This window comes from Helicoverpa armigera, chromosome 14, assembly GCF_030705265.1.
Source record: "Helicoverpa armigera isolate CAAS_96S chromosome 14, ASM3070526v1, whole genome shotgun sequence".
Lineage (NCBI taxonomy): Eukaryota > Metazoa > Arthropoda > Insecta > Lepidoptera > Noctuidae > Helicoverpa > Helicoverpa armigera.
Window position 1 is genome coordinate 9,564,464 of NC_087133.1, and position 23,591 is coordinate 9,588,054.

The 23,591-nt window shown below is 35.4% G+C and overlaps 2 protein-coding genes across 2 annotated transcripts in view; one reads left to right on the plus strand and one right to left on the minus strand.

Moving 5' to 3' along the window:
- Positions 1–552, minus strand: part of LOC110373318 (uncharacterized) — a 35,553-nt gene extending 35,001 nt beyond the window's left edge. The window contains exon 1 of the mRNA XM_021330558.3: positions 401–552. The gene's annotated coding sequence lies outside the window, so the exon portion shown is untranslated. The remainder of the gene's footprint in view (positions 1–400) is intronic.
- A 7,006-nt stretch (positions 553–7,558) lies between these two features.
- On the plus strand, positions 7,559–15,471 carry LOC110373326 (uncharacterized). The gene is made up of 14 exons (XM_064037919.1): positions 7,559–7,762; positions 7,843–7,900; positions 8,296–8,434; positions 8,872–9,112; positions 9,516–9,680; positions 10,014–10,159; positions 10,685–10,899; positions 11,166–11,245; positions 11,588–11,811; positions 13,091–13,313; positions 13,572–13,695; positions 14,121–14,265; positions 14,758–14,894; positions 15,328–15,471. Exons 1-14 carry the CDS (start codon positions 7,637–7,639, stop codon positions 15,438–15,440), a joined length of 2,136 nt encoding a protein of 711 aa, XP_063893989.1. The 5' UTR covers positions 7,559–7,636; the 3' UTR covers positions 15,441–15,471.
- The last annotated feature ends 8,120 nt before the right edge of the window (positions 15,472–23,591 follow it).

Genomic DNA, 23,591 nt, shown 5'->3' on the forward strand with positions numbered 1-23,591 from the left:
AGAATTTTAAATTATCTTCACGTAAAACTTGGTCTAATCCTCTTTGATTATGGTACTTCCTTATTTAATTATAAACCTAACTTTTATCGTAATCCAATTGTTGAATTGTTAATTAAGTGTAATTCGTTTACAGAAAATGTTCTGAAACAGGAAAAGTTCTGAACTTTATCTTCTAAAGCAAATAAAAAAATGAGACCCCACTTTATCATATTTTTTTATAAAACGAAAAATTGAAGAGAAATATTATTTAACCGAACATTTTGAAAAAATAAATAAAAGAAACCTAGTAATAAAAATAAAAAAATCTAAAAGTCTCATTTTAAAAATAAAACCAAGAAAATAAAACCCCAACTCAAAAAATAAAATTCAAAAATCGAAACCGTCCCAAAATCCCACTTACCTTAGCTTCTCAGCGGAGCAACGGACAGCGAAACTTTTCGAACTTCGAAGGGCCGGAGAGCGCGAAAGTGCACCAAGTTAGAAGTGAAATACAAAGTCGCTGGCGCCACCATTTATAGGCTACCGTAGGGCGGAATGTGGGCGGAGCCACGCACGCGTAGCCAGTCACCTAGTGTGACGTGTTCCTGGGAAAATTAAAAGAAGAGCCTGCAGATTGCAAAAATATAATTCGTCAGGGACGAAAGAAAATACCAAGGAGAAAAAAGTTGTTTTCCGGTATTGTCTTCTTGAGTAATTGGCTTGAAAAAAAGAATTAACAGGTTCTTTGTATTCGTAGGTATTTTCCAAATACATATCAGTCGCCTGAATTTCGTAGGAAATCTGTAATGATATCTACTTTCGGTACGAGACGAAATACCTCTACACTTGATGAAGAAGGTTGTATACCACTACCAGATAAGTTATTATGTACAAAAGACACTGATACTCATCATCATCATCATCTCGGCCATGGGACGTCTACTGCTGAACATAGGCCTTCCCCTTAGATCTCCACATATACCCGTTGGAGGCGACGCGCATCCAGCGTCTTACGACGATACTGGGTACCTAACATTAAAAAATCAATCAAAAAGGCAATCTGCCGTAATCTGTTTGCTTCATATTATAAATAAATAATAAAGTTTACCTGTGTTTTTCCATGTTTTCAGTATGAACTAATCACTAAATGATCCGAATTCACAATACCTACCTACCTGAAATTCAAACTTTTACACAAGTGTTTTAAGCCGTTAAATTAGCTCACCTATCAATTAAATATGTAATAATTATATTACCCTTTCTATAAATGCAATACAAAGAAAATGTTCTCAATAATTTTCTATCATTATTGAGAATAATTTCTCGTACCTAACTCATGTAACATTTTTATTAATTTGTATGCAAGAATAGCACGTTCTTGGTTTGAAGAAAATAAAACCTTTTGAAAACGCGCTAGTTTTAATTTTAATAACGCTTTATTAAAGTTTTTTCTTAATTGAATACATACATTTTATTTATAGCTGTTATAGGGTGACCAAGTTTTAAGTAGTTTGTAGTACATTGGCTGCATAATAATTTCTTTTATTACGATCAGGAAACTGAAATGAATGGCCGACGAAGTGAAATTTATTTTTGTTAGTAACCTCTCGACTTAAGCAAGTGTAAAGCTTGATACAAAATAACTAAGCATGAGCAGACTAAACATTCACCCGATGGTGGGATTTTTTTATTTTTTTGAAGAAAATCTTGATTCCCCTCAAAGTTTTCAGTCGGTCTGATACCGGCAGCACTTTGTAATGTGCGTACAATTCAGTAATCAGTAACCATTTATCTTCATACTGATTTATGAGTCCAAAGAAACAATCGGCAGACTCAAAGTTTGTAATGTAGTTTTTGATCAAAAACTCTATACCTAGTGTACCTAGGAATTTTGCTCTTTTCAAATACCTACCTACAGTTTCGTAAACCATTTGCAAGTGTTAACCCTCTGTCTAATATCCAACGTACAGAAATCTTGTTAACAATTAAACTGATACCTACGGAATATTAATTAAGTAAGTAAGTAACCTGAAGTGTCTGGCTTGTCTACGAACCTGGATATAGTTAGATCCACTTATTTTAATTACTTGCTACCTACAATATCTTGTATTCTTGTATAATATGTTGGTATTTAAAGATTAAAGTTAAGAAAGGTTGGGTTACTGAAAAACAAATTATTTTATCTTTTGTCGTTTTTATTCTAGGCGTAGCTTACGATGGCGGTTGCAATCGCATCCCTTTTGTACTAAACTACTACCTATACGCATCCAGATAAAAAGTAGATTAGTCATAGATACCTACCACAGGCAAACAGGCTTCCTCGATAGTTGGACTATCTGACCAATTTCAGCCCTTGTGTGGATTGTTCGAAGAAGGTTACCGCGGCCCTGATACATAAAGAACATCAGAGGTTACAAACGTGGAGCTTAGTGATTAAGAGTCTGAAACCCGCAGCTTAGAGGGTTATCTGGTGATGTCCCATCTCAAATGGTGGAAACACATTATAATATTAATAATCTGTAACACCATTTTATGCAACTTGAGATTTCTGTCATACGCAAACAAAACATTTTCTCAAACATTGCAAAACCGTACAAGTTACCCCCAAACTCCTGTGTAGGTGTTTTCATACCATTTCCCTTTAAAATCCTTCTAAATATGGTACATCACGTTCGCCATTATCATAATGTCAGCCTAATAAATATGAGTCTCACATAACAACAAGACACGGGTCACTCTTTTGAACTCTTTACACTGACAATTAATTTTTTTTCGTATTCATAATGTGATGAGAGTACAAAACAGGGGAGAGAAAATTAAAATTATGTTCTAGCACTTTTTTTATGTTAGTTTTTTGTGTGATGAAAGTTTCATTAAAAATAAAATAAATTCAAATATGCTTATATTTATCTATTGTAATATTTAATCACACTCTCATGCACAACTTTTATTTTTCTGTTATGATTTTGTGGTCGACCCTCGAAAATAAACCCATTCAAACAATCATCCCGATGATTTTACCTACCATTTATCTGATGCAATATTTAAATATTTCCTGCGTTTTAATGAAGCTGAACAAGAGAGCAAAACTTTCAGCCAAGCATTAGACTGCACGCTCCTTTAGACTACATAGGTCCCTACAGGTTGGCTGGTTACCTAAGTGAGGATAAGAACAAATTGTCGATCTTTTTCTATTACATCAGAGGCACCCAATTTGAATCTGCAATCGTTACCTTGTCCGAACAATAAAATCCATTTAATCAGACTAAAAGCTAGAGTGAAGATTCACCTAATAACAGGTACTCTTTCTTTGTATATTGTGTTAATATAATCAAAGAAAACTCATCGGGAGAATCCGCACACAAGAGACTTTTTAGTCGGCCGACGGTTGGATCGGGCACTTGATAAGCACGGAGATGTATGGAGTACGCACATTACAACGATCACATATTTCGTCGACATCAGAGCGAATGAAAACTTTGTTTTTTAGGGTCCATAACCCAAAGGGTAAAACGGGACCATATTGTTTTCGCTCCTCTGTCCGTCCGTCAGTCCGTCCGTCTGTCCGTCCGTCACCAGGCTGTATCTCATGAACCGTAATAGTTAGTGAGTTGAAATTTTCACATATGATGTATTTCTATTGCAAACGTGATTTTTTTTGCTCATTTTTGCTCTGGTACGGAACCCTTCGTGCGCGAGTCCGACTCGCACTTGGCTGTTTTTTTTAAACATTTTTGGCAACCATCGCGTAGACTGTCGGCCGACTGTTTAGTTTCCAGTGTGCCCCTAGTGGTCAAGTTATTTGCGAAAATTTACTTAAAGATGGCGCGTGGTGTAGGATGCTAATTTTCTGAATGGAGATAACACCTACTTACCCAAATTGTCTTTGAGTATGTAGGAGTGTAGACTAAACTGAAACAATTAGAAGGGTCTTGCTTGTCTATAGTGATTATGAAAATATGGCTCAACTATATTTTGGGACTGTGTTGCTATGATAGACTTTGACTGTATTTATATGATGCAATACTTGACATAAAAAATATCAATCACTGCCGTAGCAATGATTTCAAACTCTGATATAAATTGTAATACTTAAATAATAATTAAGTAGCAGTATTTTGTTAATAACAGACCAATACCTAATAGTATTAAATCCAAACTCTAACTAAAACCACGAGAAAAAATACATACCTACATATATACATAAATCCTTTCAGGCGTTAAGATGTTGACTAACAATCATCCGAACTTTTATAGGTATTTTTAGTACCTCCTAACTTAGGTACCTTTTATTTATTACATAAATAAATATAATACTTTTTGAACATTGTAAGTACAAATAAGGATTGTGGACTTAACGCCTACGCCTTAGGCGTTCTTTACCAGTCTGTCTTTGGATGGTGGCGAAATAGCATTGCAATATATTAAAGTATAATAGTTTTATAGTAATATTATGACGTAATATTCTAAAACTGAACCTATTATTAACTTTGATCCATCTAATGTGGGAAGCAGTAAGTGGGTAAGCAGTGACGTGAAAAGCTATGCACAGCAGACCAAATAAACAGGCGTGGTAGTCACGATAAAATTCGTAAAAACGATGATTTGGTTGATGATTTATAATTTAGTTGTAAAATTCAGATAAAAATTGAGTCTAAAACTACTGCGGCAACTATGCTGAGAACTTACTTTTTTTATAGTGGGCAAGCCCATTCTTTTTCCTGCCCAACTTTTCGCGAATATGATGGGTTTGGCCAGTTCCTATGAAAAAGGCATGAACTTCATAATAATAATCCACGTAGGTATTCATAAGTGTATGTAGGTACATTATTAGGTATCGAGTTTTATACATTTATGTTTATTATAGGCTTTAAATACTAAGCTGCCTACAGAATCTGGCTATTTTTAAATGACCCTATTTCCTAACAACCCACTTAGGATGTAGATATGTAAATACATCAACAGCCTAAACTATTATAAAAATGTCACACCAAATTATCAATGAATTATTTCGCGGTAACATTATGATAAAAAATCGGAGTTAAGCCTTTAATGCTTGGGTTCCGTCACTATTAATCCCCAATTAGAAGTGCTTAAAGCTGAATTCCCATACTTGCATATTTATTTCACGCATGATCAACCCTTTTTCCACGAACGATACTAGGAACAAATTTGCCTACGTCAATAACGATATTTAGTGGCAGTGGGTAGTCCAATCAAATATTCTACCTACGTTAGTTGAAAAATAAAAGGTTGTAATGGTGCATGCGTGCCGTTTTGGAAACCTTGACTTTATCATGACTGTGTCATCAAAATCATACTGTTATGACAACCTAACGTTGTTCTATCAACTAAGTATTCTTTTGCCTGATAGGCGTAATAATTCGCCTACCACAAGGGTTGTCCTTAAATAACCTAAGCTGAGAAAAGCATAACATTCTTAACTTGTGAAGACCGAGCAGAGTGCGTCATCAAAGACCTTATTAAGACTTATCAATACTAGACTACATAATAGGACAGGATCATTTTATAACTTTTTTTTGAAAGTCGGTTAAAATAGTGCCTCTATTTTCTATTCCTAATAACCGAATTTATGTCATAATCCAAAGTTACGCCTAAAAGTTAGAAAATAAAATCGACAATAACTTGTGTAGATACAAAATGTTATGAGGAACCCTAAAATATAAAATTACGTTTGTCACGCATTGATAGTCTCCAAAAGCCGTCCACTTTACATCTATACGAGCAATAACCGTCCTGTGGTTAATCACCGATCTAGAATGACTAATGGATCACCACTTCAGAGATAGCCATTTTAAATCTATTGCTATCAGCACTCGATTGGTTTACCTACACTACGCGTACCTAGGTACTTTAAGCGTGAGTGGTATCGTTTTAAAGTCACGTCAAAGCTAGGCTGTACTTGAATTCAAAGGGTATCGAAAAACAATGTAACTTAATGCCTTAATGTTATTTTTCAGTGAGTACCAAAGTACCAAATAATTTGAATTTTTTGAGATGAAAATGTCTTTTTCATTGTCATTTTTAAGTGATGACCTCAGAAGGCGTTCGTATAATTTTTGAAAGGTGTGTCAAAATGAGACCCTGAAAGCCGAATAAAAAGTACCTTTAAAAAAGCGGAAGCTGTTGTACAATAAGCACGGGACAGTATTTTCAGTTCCGTGGGTGTAAGATTTTTTTTAGCTATGGAATACGAATCCAAAATAGGTCTCTAGTGGTTTTTTTTTGTCGCTTTCGCTAACGCAACGCCCGGCAGTAGCATGGTCTCTCCGCATAAATGATTGACATGTGACGCTTTTGACGAACGCTGCCGTCAATTTCGGCGGTCGCTGCTTCGGACGCTCGCAGCCTGCCGCCAGGGCCATGTATACCAAGGGTGTTAGAAAAGTGCGTCGCACACAGGTGCCAAGCAAAAAGTGGCGCCGCGCCGCGCGGCAGCAATACCGGCAGCGACTAATTGGCAACTGGTAGCAATTAGGTAGTAATTCTCTACTGCATGCATTCCGACTATTTCGAGGGAATATTATGAGGAGTGACAGCGATTCTGATACTTTCCCCACTTTAGCTCCCGCTGCCATTTCCATTCTGACTTTATCATTTCATTACTCATCCTTTAGGCGATAGGCCTAAAGGAGGATGAGTAGGGGCCCTAGACCTACAATAACATTGTGCAATAGTTATTATGTTATTAGGTAGGTACCTCCAATATAAATAATGAACTTAGGTACAATTAATATTGTAAGTAGGTAGGTACGTACTCGATGGAAATCATTGTGCAATCTTCAATATTGACCATAGGTAGGTACACCGCCAACGCAAATTACTTACCTACCTACCTAAGTGGGAAGGTATGTAATATGGCAAAAACCTACTTATTATGAATTCCATTTATTTGTCATTGTTGTGTTTTTAAACTGTAAAACATAAAGTTATACTTCTACGAAAAAAATCAAGAGTTCAATGACACCTGTCCAATAAAAAATCATCAATAGTACGGTCAGGTTCAAAAGTACCTAGCTGAACAAGTCAAGATTTTCAAAAGTCCTACAATGCATAAGGTCAAAATTTACTTAACATCCTGAACTTCCAAAAAAGAAGCTGAATACTCTGGCAATGTCTGTACAATGCTCTTAACGCAAAATAGGTCTACTCGCGCCATCTGTCGTTAACTATAAAAACTACTACGATGACACAATGTCTCTTGTGACCAGACACTCTTTATCCTGGGATTAAATGTTTGTTATTATCAGTTTTACTATAATATTATGTACAAATTAAAGTTTTTTCATCCATCCTCCTGCCCTTATCCAATTTTTTTTTATTTTTTTATTTGGGGTCGGCGCAGCATGTTTTCTTCTTCCATACTCTTCTATCCGCCGTCATCTCACAAGTAACATTATATTATTAATTAAAATAATACAAAGTTATTCGATATTATATTTATTTAAAGAAAAACAACAAGTTTTGCCTTCAATTTTATAGATATTCTAAAACGACGGAATAGACAGAGATACCGAACGTAACTGTCAATGTCAAAAATAAAAAACAATATAAATTCAAATTGAAGAACGAACACAACGGATTCTAATTTTGTTTTTATCATTTAGTTTTATTTATTGTAACTATTAAAGTAATCATGGAGAATTTAATAAAGCCCCTGACAGATAGTTATTCGAAATATTACATTCAAAAACAAAAGAGTCCCAGTTACATAGAAATGTATACAAAAGTTAGCAACGATGTTATTCTCGTTTGTAATAAGGTAACTTATATTTTGTAAATGTAATTTTCATTAATGCATTATAGAATTATTCTATTAATATTTTGTTTATGCACTTACAGACCAAACAAACATCGTATATCACGGAAACTTCGGATAATAACAAAAGAAATGAGGCTGGTAAGTTGCTGTTTTCTTTTGTTTTTATATAACAATTTCTAAAGGAAAGTTATCTCTGTTGTATTTATTGCTGATTGTTTATTGCTTAGCAAGTTCTGAAGGACTACTCATAATCTGCTACAAAATTTAGCCCAATAAATACAAAAAATATAATGAAATTGAATATTCTAATCTTTTGATCAGAGTGTAACAAGTTCCAAGTTCAGACTCATTTGCACATCTTTTGCTATATTCCAACCAACCATTCTCTTTTCTCATGTGATCTTTTATATCAAAAATCCCTCAGTAGGTAAGTTTAAACATGTACTTCACTGCTTTGATAATTGTAATAGCAAGTAGTTGTATTGTAATATCTTTAATAAAATTGTACTAATTCTTTAAAAAAATATTTTCAGAGGAGCTAGAGTTAACAGGATCTCCACTCAAACTAGACTTAAGTCTTACAATACTGGATGACACCATGATTTCTGATGAACCTCAGTTGTGGAGCAAGGAAGAGGCTTTCCATGGTCCTATTGCTCTGGATGTGGCGAGGTTAGTATTCTTTTCATTAGAATAGAATAGGTCCTTATTTGCTTTTTCATTGGATTTAGTACCTAAAAGAATTCTCAGAAGTAATCCCAAAAACTAAATATTCAAATTATGTTTCTATCATAAATAAAAGCTGGCAATTACATCCCTCCTGCATCTTGAGGGAACTATTTCTCGGAGCCTAGTAAATAACCTATGTATGATTTAATTTTGGTTCAATAGTTTTTGCATGAACACCAGACAGAGACAGTCAGACAGTATTAAGTAAGGATAATGAAGTCAGAAGATGAATATTATGAAATATGAAAGCAACGTTGTTATATTACCCTATGAATTAATTACTTAAATCAAATTCAAAACTTAAACTTAAAAATTTACTGTAAGCTGTGAAGTTACCTATCATAAATAAATAAATAAACAGCACCATTAAAAAATTCCAGAGAAATAGCAACTCTCTACAACAAGCACAGAAACCAGTTATCAACCGAAGAAGCAGTACCACTATGGATACTAACAAACCCATCAGAAGATAGCAAGCCTTTACTTCTCACTATACAATCTGATAGCGAACACTTTGCTAGAGGTTTAGTCACTTATGAGGGCAGTATGAACCAGGATGATGTAGATTTGAACCTTCTTGTTGACGGTTATGCTAAGCAAGAAGGATTGAGTGCGGATTTGGTGAGGATTTTCATATATTTTATTACATATAACATTGGAAAATAAAAGTCTTTATGAATAAATTGTTAACCTTAGTTATGAAATGCATATCATATGTACTGGAAAAGTATGTATTTATTATATTTTATGTAATACACAAACTGATGGTCCCAGCAGTGATATTTAATGATTGCGCTAATATTTTCAACTTATTTTTGTTAAGGGTGGTTTATCTGCCTTCCACATAAGAAGTAGCATTTATGATTCCCATAAATCAAATATTTGTGTGTATGTCCATGGGTGTTTCTGTGCTGTAACATTATTATATAATCCTCAATATTTTCAACTCTTGGAGTGAAATTAACAAATCTGCCCCTAAGAAAACTCACTTACTGAAACTTCTAATGTGTATAAACATTTTCAGATATCCACCACAGTTGATTGCAAGTATCTGATCGCTGGCATATCATACGGCTCCCACAATACTGATGAGTTAGTCAATGCTCCACATGGAGGTGTCACAGAGTTGTGCTGTCAGTGGGCGGGGAAGACACTCCATACACCGTTTATAAGCTGTAAAGTTAATTTTGTAAGTAGTTTCTTTAAATTTTGTTCAGTTTATGTCTCTCAAAGTTTGTGAAGATTTTTATACTATAAATTGGATATATTTTATAGAACACGTTACTGAAATTAGACAGATGTGTATTCTACTTGTAGTTGTTCCAATTACTTACTGTAGTTGTGTTTTGGACTATAGAATTTTCTAAAGCATTTTTATTTATTTCATTCTTCAAAACTAAATGACAAATAGCCAGTACCTATTTATAACATGCCAAGTCAGGCTTTTGTATATTAAAACTTCCTATACTAGAGATATATCTTATTTTATTTTATTAATTAAATTGAATGCATATCATTACAGGAACAAGAAATAATAGTAGGTCATCTAGCAAGTCCATGTAATGCTCTTTGGAGGTCTGTGTGTGCGTTACACAATATGAACCAAATGCTAGTAGACATGACTGCTGCGGGATTCGCTTCTGTTAATCTGGAAACTGCAACTATTAGGTAATATTCATTTGTTTAAATTGTTAGACTTCCATAAAAAAGTATTCCATTCCAAGGATAAAAAGGTTGCTGTATACTCATAGCTGGCTGAATGTCCGTCAGCATCTTATGACCGTGATATCCAATCTTCAGATGATTTATTTCTGTTTCTGCTTCAACAACAAATAATAAAATCAGAATAAAATAAATATTTAAAGTGGCTTTCCATACAACAAACGATTTTTTCTGTATACCTAACAGTAACAACTATGTCTAGCAGTTTCGGGTTTTATAGTGTTGTTTAAGCAAAGGGCCATATGATAAGCTGGAAAGTACCTACTTTATATTTATTACTAGCTGTTTCCCGCAATCTCACCAAATACTCCCCGTTCTGGAATAAAATATAGCCTATGTCACCTAGGTTTAGTGTAGCCTTCTAACAATAGAAGAATTACTCAAATTGCTTCCGTAGTTTAGCCATTCGTCATATTCACGAATGTTTGGTCTTTATAATATTAGTACTTTATTTTACTATTTTATTTTCAGAAACAACATCCCCGGCGCAAAACGTCCGAACAACAGCAAACGCGTTAACGAGCTACTAAACGAAACTGAAACATACGCTTATACCGCGGAAGTACCTGCGGGCGGCTGTATATGTATCACTGAAGATACTACTACTTTAGGACAATGTTTACATAGCATGAACACTATCGGATCTAGTAACGATTTCACTTATAAACTCTGGGATATATTGAGAGGTAAGTTATTATGCTTACGCTTTGTCCCTACTGCTATCATAATCAAGTTATCATAATCAAGAAAGAAGCACTGTGTAGAATAATTTTATACCAAACGACGATCTGCAAACTATGGACCTTGTGCTATCATCAGCCAGCGATGATTTCAGTAATGATGGACGTAGTATGGTCCTGTAAATACTGATTTGAAGTGTGGAGTATAGAGGTACTAACACAACTAACTGATAGTGTGATGTATTTTAATTATTGTTTTTACATTGTTTCAGATTGTGAAACAGCAGAAGAACTGATCACCTTATTAATTCAAGCCCTGAAATTCATATCGTCGGGAAAAATACGTCCATTTGTAAGTATTTTTAAGAAGCTAAAGTGATACCACCACCTAGTACCAGTAATACCTTTCAGCACTTTCTTTAGAAAGGCCCTAGTCGACCAAGGCCCAAAGGGGGATCTCCTTTTTTGGGTTCTTCCGTGAATTGAAAAGATCTAACCATTTTTAACTAAGCAAAATATGCATTTATGTTACTTCTATACATTCATGAGGCCAGTGTAATGTGTTGAAATATATACCTTATACTTTCCCTGTCCTATGAGTCATATGGGATAGGTACATACCGACTGTTTAACTATTATGTCAACATTGTGGACAGTGAAGTGGTTAAAATATGACCAATAATTTTCCTTACAGATCGACGCAAACAACAAATCCTACTTATCAAAGTTAGTCCTAAAACTGTCCCGAGGCCACTCTCAAGCTTCAAAAGTACTGAAGAACTTACGATCCAGTCCGCCTCAAGCATTATCCCTGGTCGCTCAAGTGGGGACGGAGAAGACTATGTGGGAGTACACCCGGGTTATGTCACTGTTGGAACATTCCTTCTTTATTGCTGGGATCTGGAATAGTGATGCCAGGTAAGGATTATTATGTTAAGGCTGAAGCTCGAGAGGCAGTTACAACCAGTTTTAACCGGTTACAGCTAGTTGTAACCGGTCATATGCGGCTTAACTTAGTAGTATCCTCTTATCTTCCGCGAGAACCAGATGTAGGCTTGATCATAGCGGCTATAGCTATTTTGATAAATAGGATTTGTATGCTTTTTATCTAAATTAGTCCTCAAACTGTCCCGAGGCCACTCTTAAGCTTCCAAAGTACTGAAGAACTTAAGATCCAGTCCGCCTCAAGCATTATCCCTGGTCGCTCAAGTGGGGACGGAGAAGACTATGTGGGAGTACACCCGGGTTATGTCACTGTTGGAACATTCCTTCTTTATTGCTGGGATCTGGAATAGTGATGCCAGGTAAGGATCTAAAAGGTAAAGCACGGAGTACGGATGCAACCAGTTTTAACCGGTTACAGCTAGATGCAACCCACGACATGCGGCAAAAATTAGTCGTTCAGTCGTATCTTCCGTTAGAACCAGGTGTAGGCTTCATCATATTGGTTACACCTAGCTGTAGCAAATAATTTTACCTATCAAAATTAGTCCTCAAACTGTCCCGAGGCCACTCTTAAGCTTCCAAAGTACTGAAGAACTTAAGATCCAGTCCGCCTCAAGCATTATCCCTGGTCGCTCAAGTGGGGACGGAGAAGACTATGTGGGAGTACACCCGGGTTATGTCACTGTTGGAACATTCCTTCTTTATTGCTGGGATCTGGAATAGTGATGCCAGGTAAGGATTATGTATGTTAGGGCTGAAGCTCGAGGGATGGCTATAACTAGTTTTAACCGGTTATAGCTAGATGTAACCGGCCTTAAGCGGCTAAACTTAGATGTATCCTCTAATGTACTTCCCTATGTAGTTCCTTGTATACTTATGTCCTTATGAATTACCCTACATCATCCTTATGTACTGTAGCGCGTGGCGCGCTGGGGACCGGGGATCTTCAGGTTATTCAATTAAAAGATTGAAGATAACTTTAACTTAGCCTTTATTCGCTGACTGGGGGTGAAGTGACATACTTCAATATCAAAATCTATTCTATTTCTATTTATATCATTGTCCGGCCAGTTATTAAAAATATAATAAATAAAACCTACTTCTAATCTACTTCGGTACTACAGCTCTACAGTACTTTCCTATTCACTCCCTTATGTAATTGTTTATACACCATAATGTACTCATTATGTACCCTCTTATCTACTCCTTATGTGCTATTTCATTGTGATCTATATTTCAATTTTTATTCCAGAACCCACGAATCAATAGAACAAATAAACCAGACCATACAAGACATGACTATGAGCGGCGGAGACTTCCAGCTCAATCCCTTCGAAAGTCTAACATCAGCTGAACACTCCATACGTTTAGACTGCGAGTCGTTCTACGAAGACGATCCCAATGAATTGACTGTTGATGACTTCGCGTCATTGAAGAAACATGGCTTAGTTGCTGAGAAGAAAGACGTTAATGAGGTGAGGGATCTTTTAATAAGAGAAAAATAGGAACGTAGTAGAAATGTAGAAATATTATTAAAATCAAACCCAGTGTTGGAGGTATTCAGGAACCAAAATATTCGAAACGGTAACGGCTGAATTAATATCTTGCTTTTCATGAGATTATTTTCAGATAAAATTTGGTTCAAACTATGTGAAACACTGCCTGGTCAAAGAGTTACAAATGACACTCCCTTAAAAAATGATCAAGTAAATAAAAATATCCGATTTTTTCAGGTGCCGCTGATAACAGATGAAATTGACATCAGTCCGTGGAAGAATTTGCTGATGAAGTTCGCACAAGTCCATGTCTGTTTAGAACACCTTCATCGCGCTGAAAGCTGTTTGAGAGCTGATTTTGGTAAGTTACACTTTCATAACTTCCTAAATATGAGTATGGATTGCTACAGGCAAGAAGTTACCAATTAATGGCACGCGTACTTAAATGACGGATACGCGAGAGTAAGTGCAGCAGCTTTTAAAATAAAATGTTAAACCCTTAATAAACAAACATTCTGCTTGTTTGAATAATTTATGCTTGACAGGCCGTGCCAACTCGCTTTATGGTGATATAGTGGGATGATATGTGATTTTATGTACTTGGAAGCAAATTCAAAGTAGAAAGTAGAAATTATTCAACTTTTTCACATTAAGATTAAAAAAAAAGTATTTAAATATACTATTACCTATGTTTTTAACATGTTCACACACAATGTTTTTAGATAATGTTCTACTCTTTTTTATTTTAATTAGATATTTTAATAAATACCTTCTCTTATATTTCAGCCAGCCTAAAACCCTGCGCATCTCGACTGCTAGAGCACTACGTATCAGAGAAGTCGCCAATCCGAACAGTGGGACAGCTAGTTAGCGACCCTGTACAGAAGATTAGTATGCCCATCGCCAATAATATCGTGCAGGATCATTTGAAGTGAGTACCTACAGTTTGTAATAGATGTTTAGCTATACTGAAATCCATTATCATCGATTTTTTACACATCACTGTGCCAGATTAAGGCTCAAGTTCACCTACAACATAAACAACAATTTTCTTGACCTGTTTACGCTAAATCAAAGTAAACATTTGTGAGCTTGAGCCTTAGAATCAGAATATTTGACCACTTAATTTAAGAAACCTATGTGTATGTTGTACTTACCCGCTACTTACCTAAGTTATCTCAAAAAATAATAATTTAAGTTTTGTTGGTATGGGGGATACCACCATTTTGACTTGCTGTCATCATCATCATCATCAGCTTATCGCAGTCCACTGCTGGACATAGGCCTCTCCAAGTGCACGCCACTGAGATCGATTTTCGGCTTCTCGCATCCAGCTCCTGCCAGCCGTTTTGCTGTCAACTCTCGATATAAATATATACCTAACTTTCAATATTATTAATATGTAATGTTTACATATTTCTAGAAAACCAGCATTCTGGTATCGTGTGGAAATGACGAGAAAAGACAATGCAGCCAACAAGGGCGTTCAAAGAGATTCCAAGATGGTGTACGTTTTCTCACAGCAACCTGTGTTCCCGCCCGCTGTGTGGCAGAATTTGGGTAAGTTGTCTTTATATTTATTGTAAAACACGATATTTTATTCTGAGAGAAGTATAATATTGGAACAGTTTTAAGAACCGTCTCCCATTTTTTCCGCGGTTTCCAATAACTTTTCGTACAAACACCCATTTCACAATGTCCGTGAAATTGTATCCTGTGCACTGTGTGCTAATTGATTGACCAAACTCATCTTAGCGGTGGACTCGCATCTATGCTTAGTGTGCCAACGAATGTGGTTGAACAATTTTGATGGAATCTCATAAGGATCAGCCATTATCTTCCTTCAGGCAAAATAAAAAGAAGAGTTTTAATTTTATTTATTTTGGTAGCAGCTAGTTTACAGTAATATATTCATTTATTTTCAAATATCCATCCTCCATGGAATAGCCACTGAAAAATAAATCCTGTTCTGAAGATTTGTTTTCTTTTTTAGAACCTCCAACGGAAGAAGTAGCAGAAGTAACAACTCTAGGCGAAGAATTAAAGTATCACATCACAAAATATGTATTTGTTAGCAACAGGCTTCTTAATAAACTGCCTATTTAATGTACTATTATCTTGTAAGTTATGTGCCTTATCGTTGTACAGTCATGAAAATATTTTGTATTCTTTACTTATGGGTTTTATTTTTGTCATCGTTTAGATAGAATGATTAGAAAAGGTAGTCTACCTTTACGATTCATATATTCAGATATCAGGAAAATCGTTCAGATTTTGTAAAAATTGTACTTATTTGATACCTTCTGTATACTTTTGAGCTACTGTAGTCAGATGACAGGGTTTTGCATATAGATTGTACGGCAAGCAGAGCTAGGTAGGTAAGTATCTGTAAAAATAGTATTGGAAATAATGAAGAGCCTACCTGACAGCTCAGAAGCGTTAGAAGGCTACATAAAATATTTAAAAAAAATGTTAAAAGTTAAGACGCCATACCTTAAAAAAATTGAAAATTCAAAGCTTGAATATTCTAATACTTTATTACCTACCACTTTCACACCAAAATAAAAGAACCAATACACATACACCCAGTCAATCTTTAAACACATCGGTAATGAGCTTGCTAACAACATCTTTCTTACCTAACTGAACATATAAAAGATCTGAAGAATAAAACGTAAACGGAGCCGCGAGATTTTAAATAAATAAGCGCATGAATTGCTACCGTTCTTTGATGTTCGTATTAAACATGCGTGTTCAACAAATTATTGATCGAATCTCGTTTACAATGGGAGACCATGTTTTATGGTGTATCGTAAATGCAAATTGTCAGATAAATATAGCATGGAAACAGACATGTGGGAAGGTAGTATGATGTCTTACTCAGTGATCTTCAGTGTTATTTTGTAAGCTATTACTTATTTCTTGATACGAAGATAACCATTTGATGCAGTTTCCAAAAAAAAAACGCGTTCCAAAAAAAAAAATACATTTCGCGATATAGTTATTATATGCTAGAGATGGAGGAAGACCAACGCCAAAAAAGTGTATAAATGGGTGAATGTAATTTTATGAAGGTATTCAGGTGGTCAGCCCTACCAATAGATAAGCTATTGAGGGCAGAAGGCAGGCTTGCATGAAGAAATAAGTAAAGATTGAAAAAAAACTAAGTATTAAGTACCTACTCAGATTACACTCGTACTTAGGTACCTACCTACTTAAGGCAGGTACACATACTTACTTATGCTGTATGCGGTACGTACTTTAATTTTAACTCAGGTATATTCTGCAACATCTTTTTCAGTCTCATAGTGACAAAAATTAATCGACTCTATGATTGGAACTTCCACTCCAGCAATATTGCATCAGTAAATAAAAATTCTTTTGTTCCGAAATTCATTAAAAAACGCTGGAAGCTGTGAACGAATTCCAATGAACGTCACGTTTTGTTGTTCTCGTTGTATTTTCGAACGTAAAGTGAATGCAGGTCGAACGTGTTGTTATCGGAATAACTATTTATTAGTGACACTGTTACCTATCTTCAGTCTGAGTAGTTTTTCAGTCCTGAAAAGTACATATTTTAATAACCTATTTTATAGGCTCAATCTGAGATATTTTCTCTGTTGACATCTTGAGGAAATCTGGACTATAAAGTCTGAAATCACCAACCCGCATTGAGCAAGCGTGGTGATTAAAGCTTTATCCTTAGCTTAGCTTAGGTAGTGAAAACCTTCTCACATACGCTAAAAGTGCAGTTACATGTGTATCCAAGAACACTAATTTGTAACCATCCAAATTTTTTCAGCAGTTAGGTATATCCTTGAGTATCTTCCCATTATAAACAGAACTTAAAATCGTGCTTATTGAAAACAACTATCAATAACCCACGCAAATAAAATGCACTATCTTCCCTACTTCAAAATCTACCTGACTCAAAAACCACTCAACCCCAAGAACAGCAAAAACCGTAAAAAGGAACTCATAAAAGACACAAGTATCAAAGCATTGTGTCCGTTATATCAAATATCAACGGACATTCATTGTTAAGACTGCCGTCCATCATTTTATCTCAAGTTCGTGACACGGGCGGTACTTTGCGACTCACTAATGAGTTTTTCTGCCATTTCCTCGGCCCATTGTGAGAGGTCCTCGTTACGGTAAAGTATAGACCTACCTTTGAGTACACGCGTGTGCGTATGTGTTTCGTATTTTGTTCACTAAAATATAAAATTCAGGCAGGTTAGGGGATAATCTCAAGGGATATTATAATGTTTCCGAACCATATTCTAAATTATAAGTAATGATATTTTATTATTTCTTTGTAATAATACCTTAAATTCATCATTCTTTATCCTACTTACCTAGGTATACCTACTTCTTTATCATCTCTCTTTGCTTAGGTATATCTACAACCAAATACAATTACTTATAGAGACGAACGTGTTTCATACTCCTCTACCTCAACACGTGCAGTAGGTACCTACATACAAAACAAATCATGTTATGACGTCATAATCTCACACTCATCTGGAACATATCTTCATCCGGCATACTCCACTTACCCTACGCAGATTGCATTATTTCCAGCTCATTTCATAGTACTCCACTCTTACGCTCGTAAAGCAGTTGTTTTAAATCATTATAAAATTGCTCGTTAATATGAGGTGCTTCCTCTGACCTCTTGATCCAATTTTTTGAGGTTATGATCGATTGTTGTCTTGATGACGTATTTTACTGAAAGTTTGTACAGTCGAATACAATTTCTATATAGACACTATTATTGTCAAGGTAGATCCAAGCGGTCTCAATTAGGAGCCTCACCTCATGGTCATCATATTTAGTCGAACAAATATTAGATCACTATTTTAAATTGAATAGTAGGTAAGTGATTCTACGTTTAACAAAATGGTAAGTTTCCACCATACCACCATGAAGAAAAAACAGCTTCTGATACATGCTTTGCGTGATAAATCAAATCCTTAACTCCTTGATTTTTGTTTTCCATTTTCATAGCAATCAATAGAACACTATAATCAATACCCTGAAACTTAAAAACACCTGCAAAACAATCCTCTGCATCAATGTCCATTATAGCCCAAACGTCCCGGCACTAATTTCCCAGACACAGACTATACAAACGTCTGGGTATTAACACAATTAACGGTAAGTCCAATCAGTATAGCAAGCGAGTTGTGTTTGACATCGCCCTAAAACAATGTGCTTAGATTAGGAAACCAAACAAGTAGTATTACATGGTTAAGTAGATTGATATGTCTTAAATACTTACGTATGTTAATATCTAGTCTTTTTGTGAAGTGGGTTTAAGTTACTTGTAATTTTTTAAATATTAAGTAATCAAATACGCAGGTAAGTACTGTCCATATATGCTATGTACGCTTAATATGCTCCGTAGATGCAATAATTTTTTTTATATACCAAAAAATACTTCAGTCATTGATTAATTTATTTATCTAAACTCATAAAAGGACAGTCAGGACCTACAATTAATTAAGTTTAACCTGTATGTATAGGTACTTATTTAGGCAATTTTACTCTCATACTTTTCAGCTCAATTAGTTAAGTAACATCAAAATTACAAATCATACCATTAAAAATAACAGCATTAGACAAGACTTTTGTACGTAAGCATACCCGATTTTTCGTTCCCTGTTTACAAGCTTTAATGTTTACTTCTAGAGCCACGTGCAATAATTAACTTCTTATTACTCAATCATATTGTGGGGCTATTCTCAGAATGTTTGGACAATGGCTACCGATTTATTGGGTCGGGACCCGGTCAGTATCAGCCGTGTAATGGTTTAACTTTCATTGTTGTGTCGATAATGTGTTCAGTTTTAGATGGCGAAGTTGCTTTGTAGTTATTTGTTTGTGGGATGGGCTTTTATTAATGTAGAATGACATCATCTACGGTTTCGAAATTAATATATAGATATAGTAACTCATTGTCGTCTACAAGCTGTTTTTTGAAACTGCTTAGTTATCTATGTCTGATTGAACAACACTCATTTAAGTTTTTGATTAAGGAATTTATTAGTTGGACTTCCTGGGTTTTTGAATTGGGAATGTGAAATTTTGGGTTTTTTTTTTAATCTCACACATAAAGTGTTAGATACCTACTAGATAAAAAGTCCCTGCCTAGCCTCTCGTAACAAGAATTTCAAGTTGCGTTTGATATAATCATCAAAGAGCATAAAAATAAACGATTTTTTCGCTAAAATATAGTCCGTTATTTATTGTCCCAAGCTAGTCAATTTGGGACAAATTCGACAGGATATTGTTTTACCGAATTTTGACAATGTCAATAAAACTCCCGATTCAATTTGGGATTCCGTTTACTCTCCTGTTATGAAAGCAATGATTTGTCGTAAAACTAAAATAAAATCACGATGCCATATAGATACTTTCAGCAATTTACCTGAATATAACCTATGAAGTATGTATTAGTCTGCAGATTATTTACCTACATGGGTACTAGGGTGTCCCAAAAAAATCAAAATCATTTTTTTTTAACGCATACCCTCCTATTTTTTTCCTTTTGGTCCAAAACTATTATAAATAAAATTTTATGAGGGTAGGACCACGGTAACCCGTGCCGACTTACATTTGAATGTAAGTCGACATACTTGCTCTCTAAGACTTACGCGATCTAACTCGTCGATGTGCTTGTGATTTCTTGTTATTTAGTGATCGAATCATTGTTTTCAAACAGCCAACATGTCACTAGACTTACGCAGTTATAAAAAGGGTATATTTTTAATTAGGGGACCTAAAGCATCAAATGACGGGCTCAAAACTTCCGTCTAATGGACAAGTTCTGGCAGTTTTATTGTACAACTAGCGACCCGCTCCGGCTTCGCACGGAATAACAGTATTTCTCCGCTATTTAATGTTTGCTATTATACATGTAAACCTTCCTCTTTAATCACTCTATCTATTAGAGAAAACCGCATGAAAATCGGTTGCGTAGTTTTGAAGAATTAGGTAAGCTTACAACGGGACACGGGGACAGAAAAAGCGACTTTGTTGTATACTATGTACTTAGTGCTATTCGGGAAATTAGTTTAATTGTGAATGAAAACGTAAATCTTACTATTCGCGAATGCATTATCTACTGGGAAAAGGCGCGTATTCCAACAAAATCTTTGCCTAATTGTGTGACGAAACTCGTCACCTTGTATCAAGGAGGGACAAAAGACACAAGACGCTTTTAAGCAACGCCATCACGTCTTTTCAGCAACTTAGATATGTAATTTGTTTGATTTTGATTAATAAGAATAAATCATCATGACCCGAGCCTTTTCCCACTATGTTGGAGTCGGCTTCCAGTCTTGCCGGATTCAGCTGAGTACTAGAGTTTTACAAGGAGCGACTGCCTATCTGACTTCTCAACCCAGTTACCCAGCAACCCAATACCGTTTGATAAGACTAGTGTCAGACTTATTGGCTTCTGACTACCCGAAACGACTGTCCAAAATGCTAAATGACAGCCAGGAGAGCAGCCGGCCTACAGTTAGCGCGAGTTACAGAAAGCTCGCGCCTCAGAGGAGCAAAGAGGAAATAACTCTTGAAAAACGATTAGATGTATCGTTTTTCAGGGGTTATTTTGTCTTTGGTTAATTTTTTTTTTTCAAAAGAAGATCTTTACGGTACGTTGTATGACAAAATCACCTCTAACTTCATTTCAGACGAGAAAAAACGAGTTCTTTGATCGATCGCCTTAAAATTAATGACAGTTTTCTACATGAATGTGTCCTACCTTCTAGTCAAATAATGCTTCGTATCAAGAAGCCAAAGTTTCAGCACTGAGAGTTAGTGAACGATGTGGCCGAAAGATCGGTGAAGTTCATGCAAGACTTTTATTGATTAATCACAGTAGATGAGGAACAAAAACAATTATTGTTAGGTACCGTCCTAGAACATCGGAAAATTGATCCTGACTGAAAAAAAAAACTACTTTAAAATGAAAATTTTAACAATGAAATTATTTTTCAATGTATATGAGAAGATAAAACATTATTTGGATGTATTCGAGGTTTATTTTTAGTAATAATAATTAAGATTTAAATTTCTCCATAGTAAGTCAGTACAAATATTCATGTGAAAACTTTGGCATTAAGTCGGCACGGGTTACCACTGTCTGATCGAGATAATATTTATTATAGGAGATAATGAGGTCAAAACGAAAAAAATTAGAGGGTATGCGTACTTTAATTCGAGAAAAAAAAATTCCCCCTTATGTCTTGGGACACCCTAATGGGTACGCTATGATAATGAAGCAATGTTATGTGGATGTAAATGAAATCCGAAACATTTTTTGTGTAAGGAGCATTGTAGATAAAATAAAAGCATGTGATCCTGTAAAAAGAATCCTTACTTACACCTGATGTCAGATAAATAGCCCAAATAAATTCTAAGAATGTGCAATATTAAAAGCACTATTAGGATAAGACTTGTAATAAGTCCCAAAAATCTCTTTTTGCAATAAATATATCGTCTCAATTAGGTACCTTTCTCAGATCAATACCTGAATAGACCTGAAGGTCTTGTAGGTACGTTCATCCGGACCTTGAAGTGAATGCTCCAAAAAGCAATGATCCGACAAATTGGCTGTCTAGAAGCCGTACACCTGTGTCTGTTAACAAGTTAACAATAGTATTATGTACGTACTTACTGCCTAATTGGTGAATGTAATTATTTGAGTGACGAAGAACAACAACTTTTGGAATTTACTTTGGAAATGAGGTGCTTGAGAAGCACAAGGATTCATCGAAAAAGGGTGTTCCTCTGGTTAAAGTTGCATATATAACATAGCATTTTATAGTCAAACTGAGAGACCTTTGTAATGCCATCAGTGTATCTAGCTTGAAAGATTTTCACGCTATCTCCATTCCAAGTCTCGTCTACTCTAAAGACTCCAGCCCTCTTCCATTAGAGCTCGGTGAGTTTTTTACCAATATCAACTACCTCTAGAGCAGTGGCTCCTAATTGGTGGAACGCGTACCTTTGGGTGTGATCGAGATTACATAAACGTAAAATATTAAATCCTTAAATAAGAACTCGCTTCCATAAAAAATAAAACAATCAGAGGAGCGTTCCATTTAACAGTTGCTGAAGCATTGCTTAAAGTAAGTATACAGTACCTATGACCTATGTAAGTAACTAACCACTACAGTGAACAAGTAAGAAACTCAATACTTAGTTATGAGACACGAACATAAAAATATACCTACATACAATGTATTACCTCCAGGAATCCAGAACACAAACAATTACCCCAAACGCGGTGCGTTTAAGAATACAAACTAATTAACGGCCGGTATGAATACATTCCGCGGCTCATCTCGGCGACCTCATTTTAACAGATTGTGTTATGTAGGGTAGCCTGCCTTTCTAAAAAAGGCAAACCCGGACATTTTGCATTTTAGTAGCACTGCAGAATATTTCATTTTGACCGTTTTTGAAGTTGGGTTTATGTTGCAGATGATTTCGGTGCATGTAATTATTTGGAGAATTCTGATTTTTATATTGGAATCACCGTCATATTTGAATCATTGTAATCGTACCCAACATAATTGGAAAAAAGGCTAGGCAGATGATTAATCATTTACTTCAGAATTGGTATTCCAAAACCGTTCCCTATTTCTGATGTAAGAATCAATGTAATTTTGTTTAAAACACACGTTTTATACCAGAGGATTGAAACGTAGCTTATATTGAGTGGCACATACATGCATTAACATAAATACAGGAAAAATTCATACTGTCACATGCAGAAATGTGGGTGTTTGATGGCATGGAAATCCTACACCGAAATTATCCCACAGGCCTACTCTTGTGCGAAAATATTCGCGAAATCTATAGGACCGCCTACACTGGATTATCGGTAATAAAGTGTGGGCAGAAAATTTATGGGAAAAATCTTTATTTCTTCTCCTTAGGTTCTTGAAAATGTTGCCGGAATAAGCAAGTTTAGGGTAAGTATATAGTAAGAAAAGCGAGGTGCCTATTGGACCCATTAAGTCCGTAAAAGTATATGTATAGAATCTTGACTGAAAAAACAGTCAGTTCGGTAGCGTAGGGACTCAAGAGCCCGAAGAGAGTGCTAAGTATAGTAATATGGTTAATCCGGCACTGTTTGAAAATGCGGGGCAACTTCATAAGTTCCTTGAGGTGTTTAATAAATTAAAAGGACGGAGTGTCTTTTAATTCTTTTGTTTACCTGCCTCTCTGTGTTTTGTT

Coding starts and splice junctions, on each gene's coding strand:
- LOC110373326 (XM_064037919.1), top strand. CDS start 7,637: ATGGAGAATTTAATAAAGCCCCTGACAGATAGTTATTCGAAATATTAC. Junction 7,901..8,295: donor TAACAAAAGAAATGAGGCTG/GTAAGTTGCTGT, acceptor AAATATTTTCAG/AGGAGCTAGAGTTAACAGGA. Junction 10,160..10,684: donor CTGGAAACTGCAACTATTAG/GTAATATTCATT, acceptor TTTTATTTTCAG/AAACAACATCCCCGGCGCAA.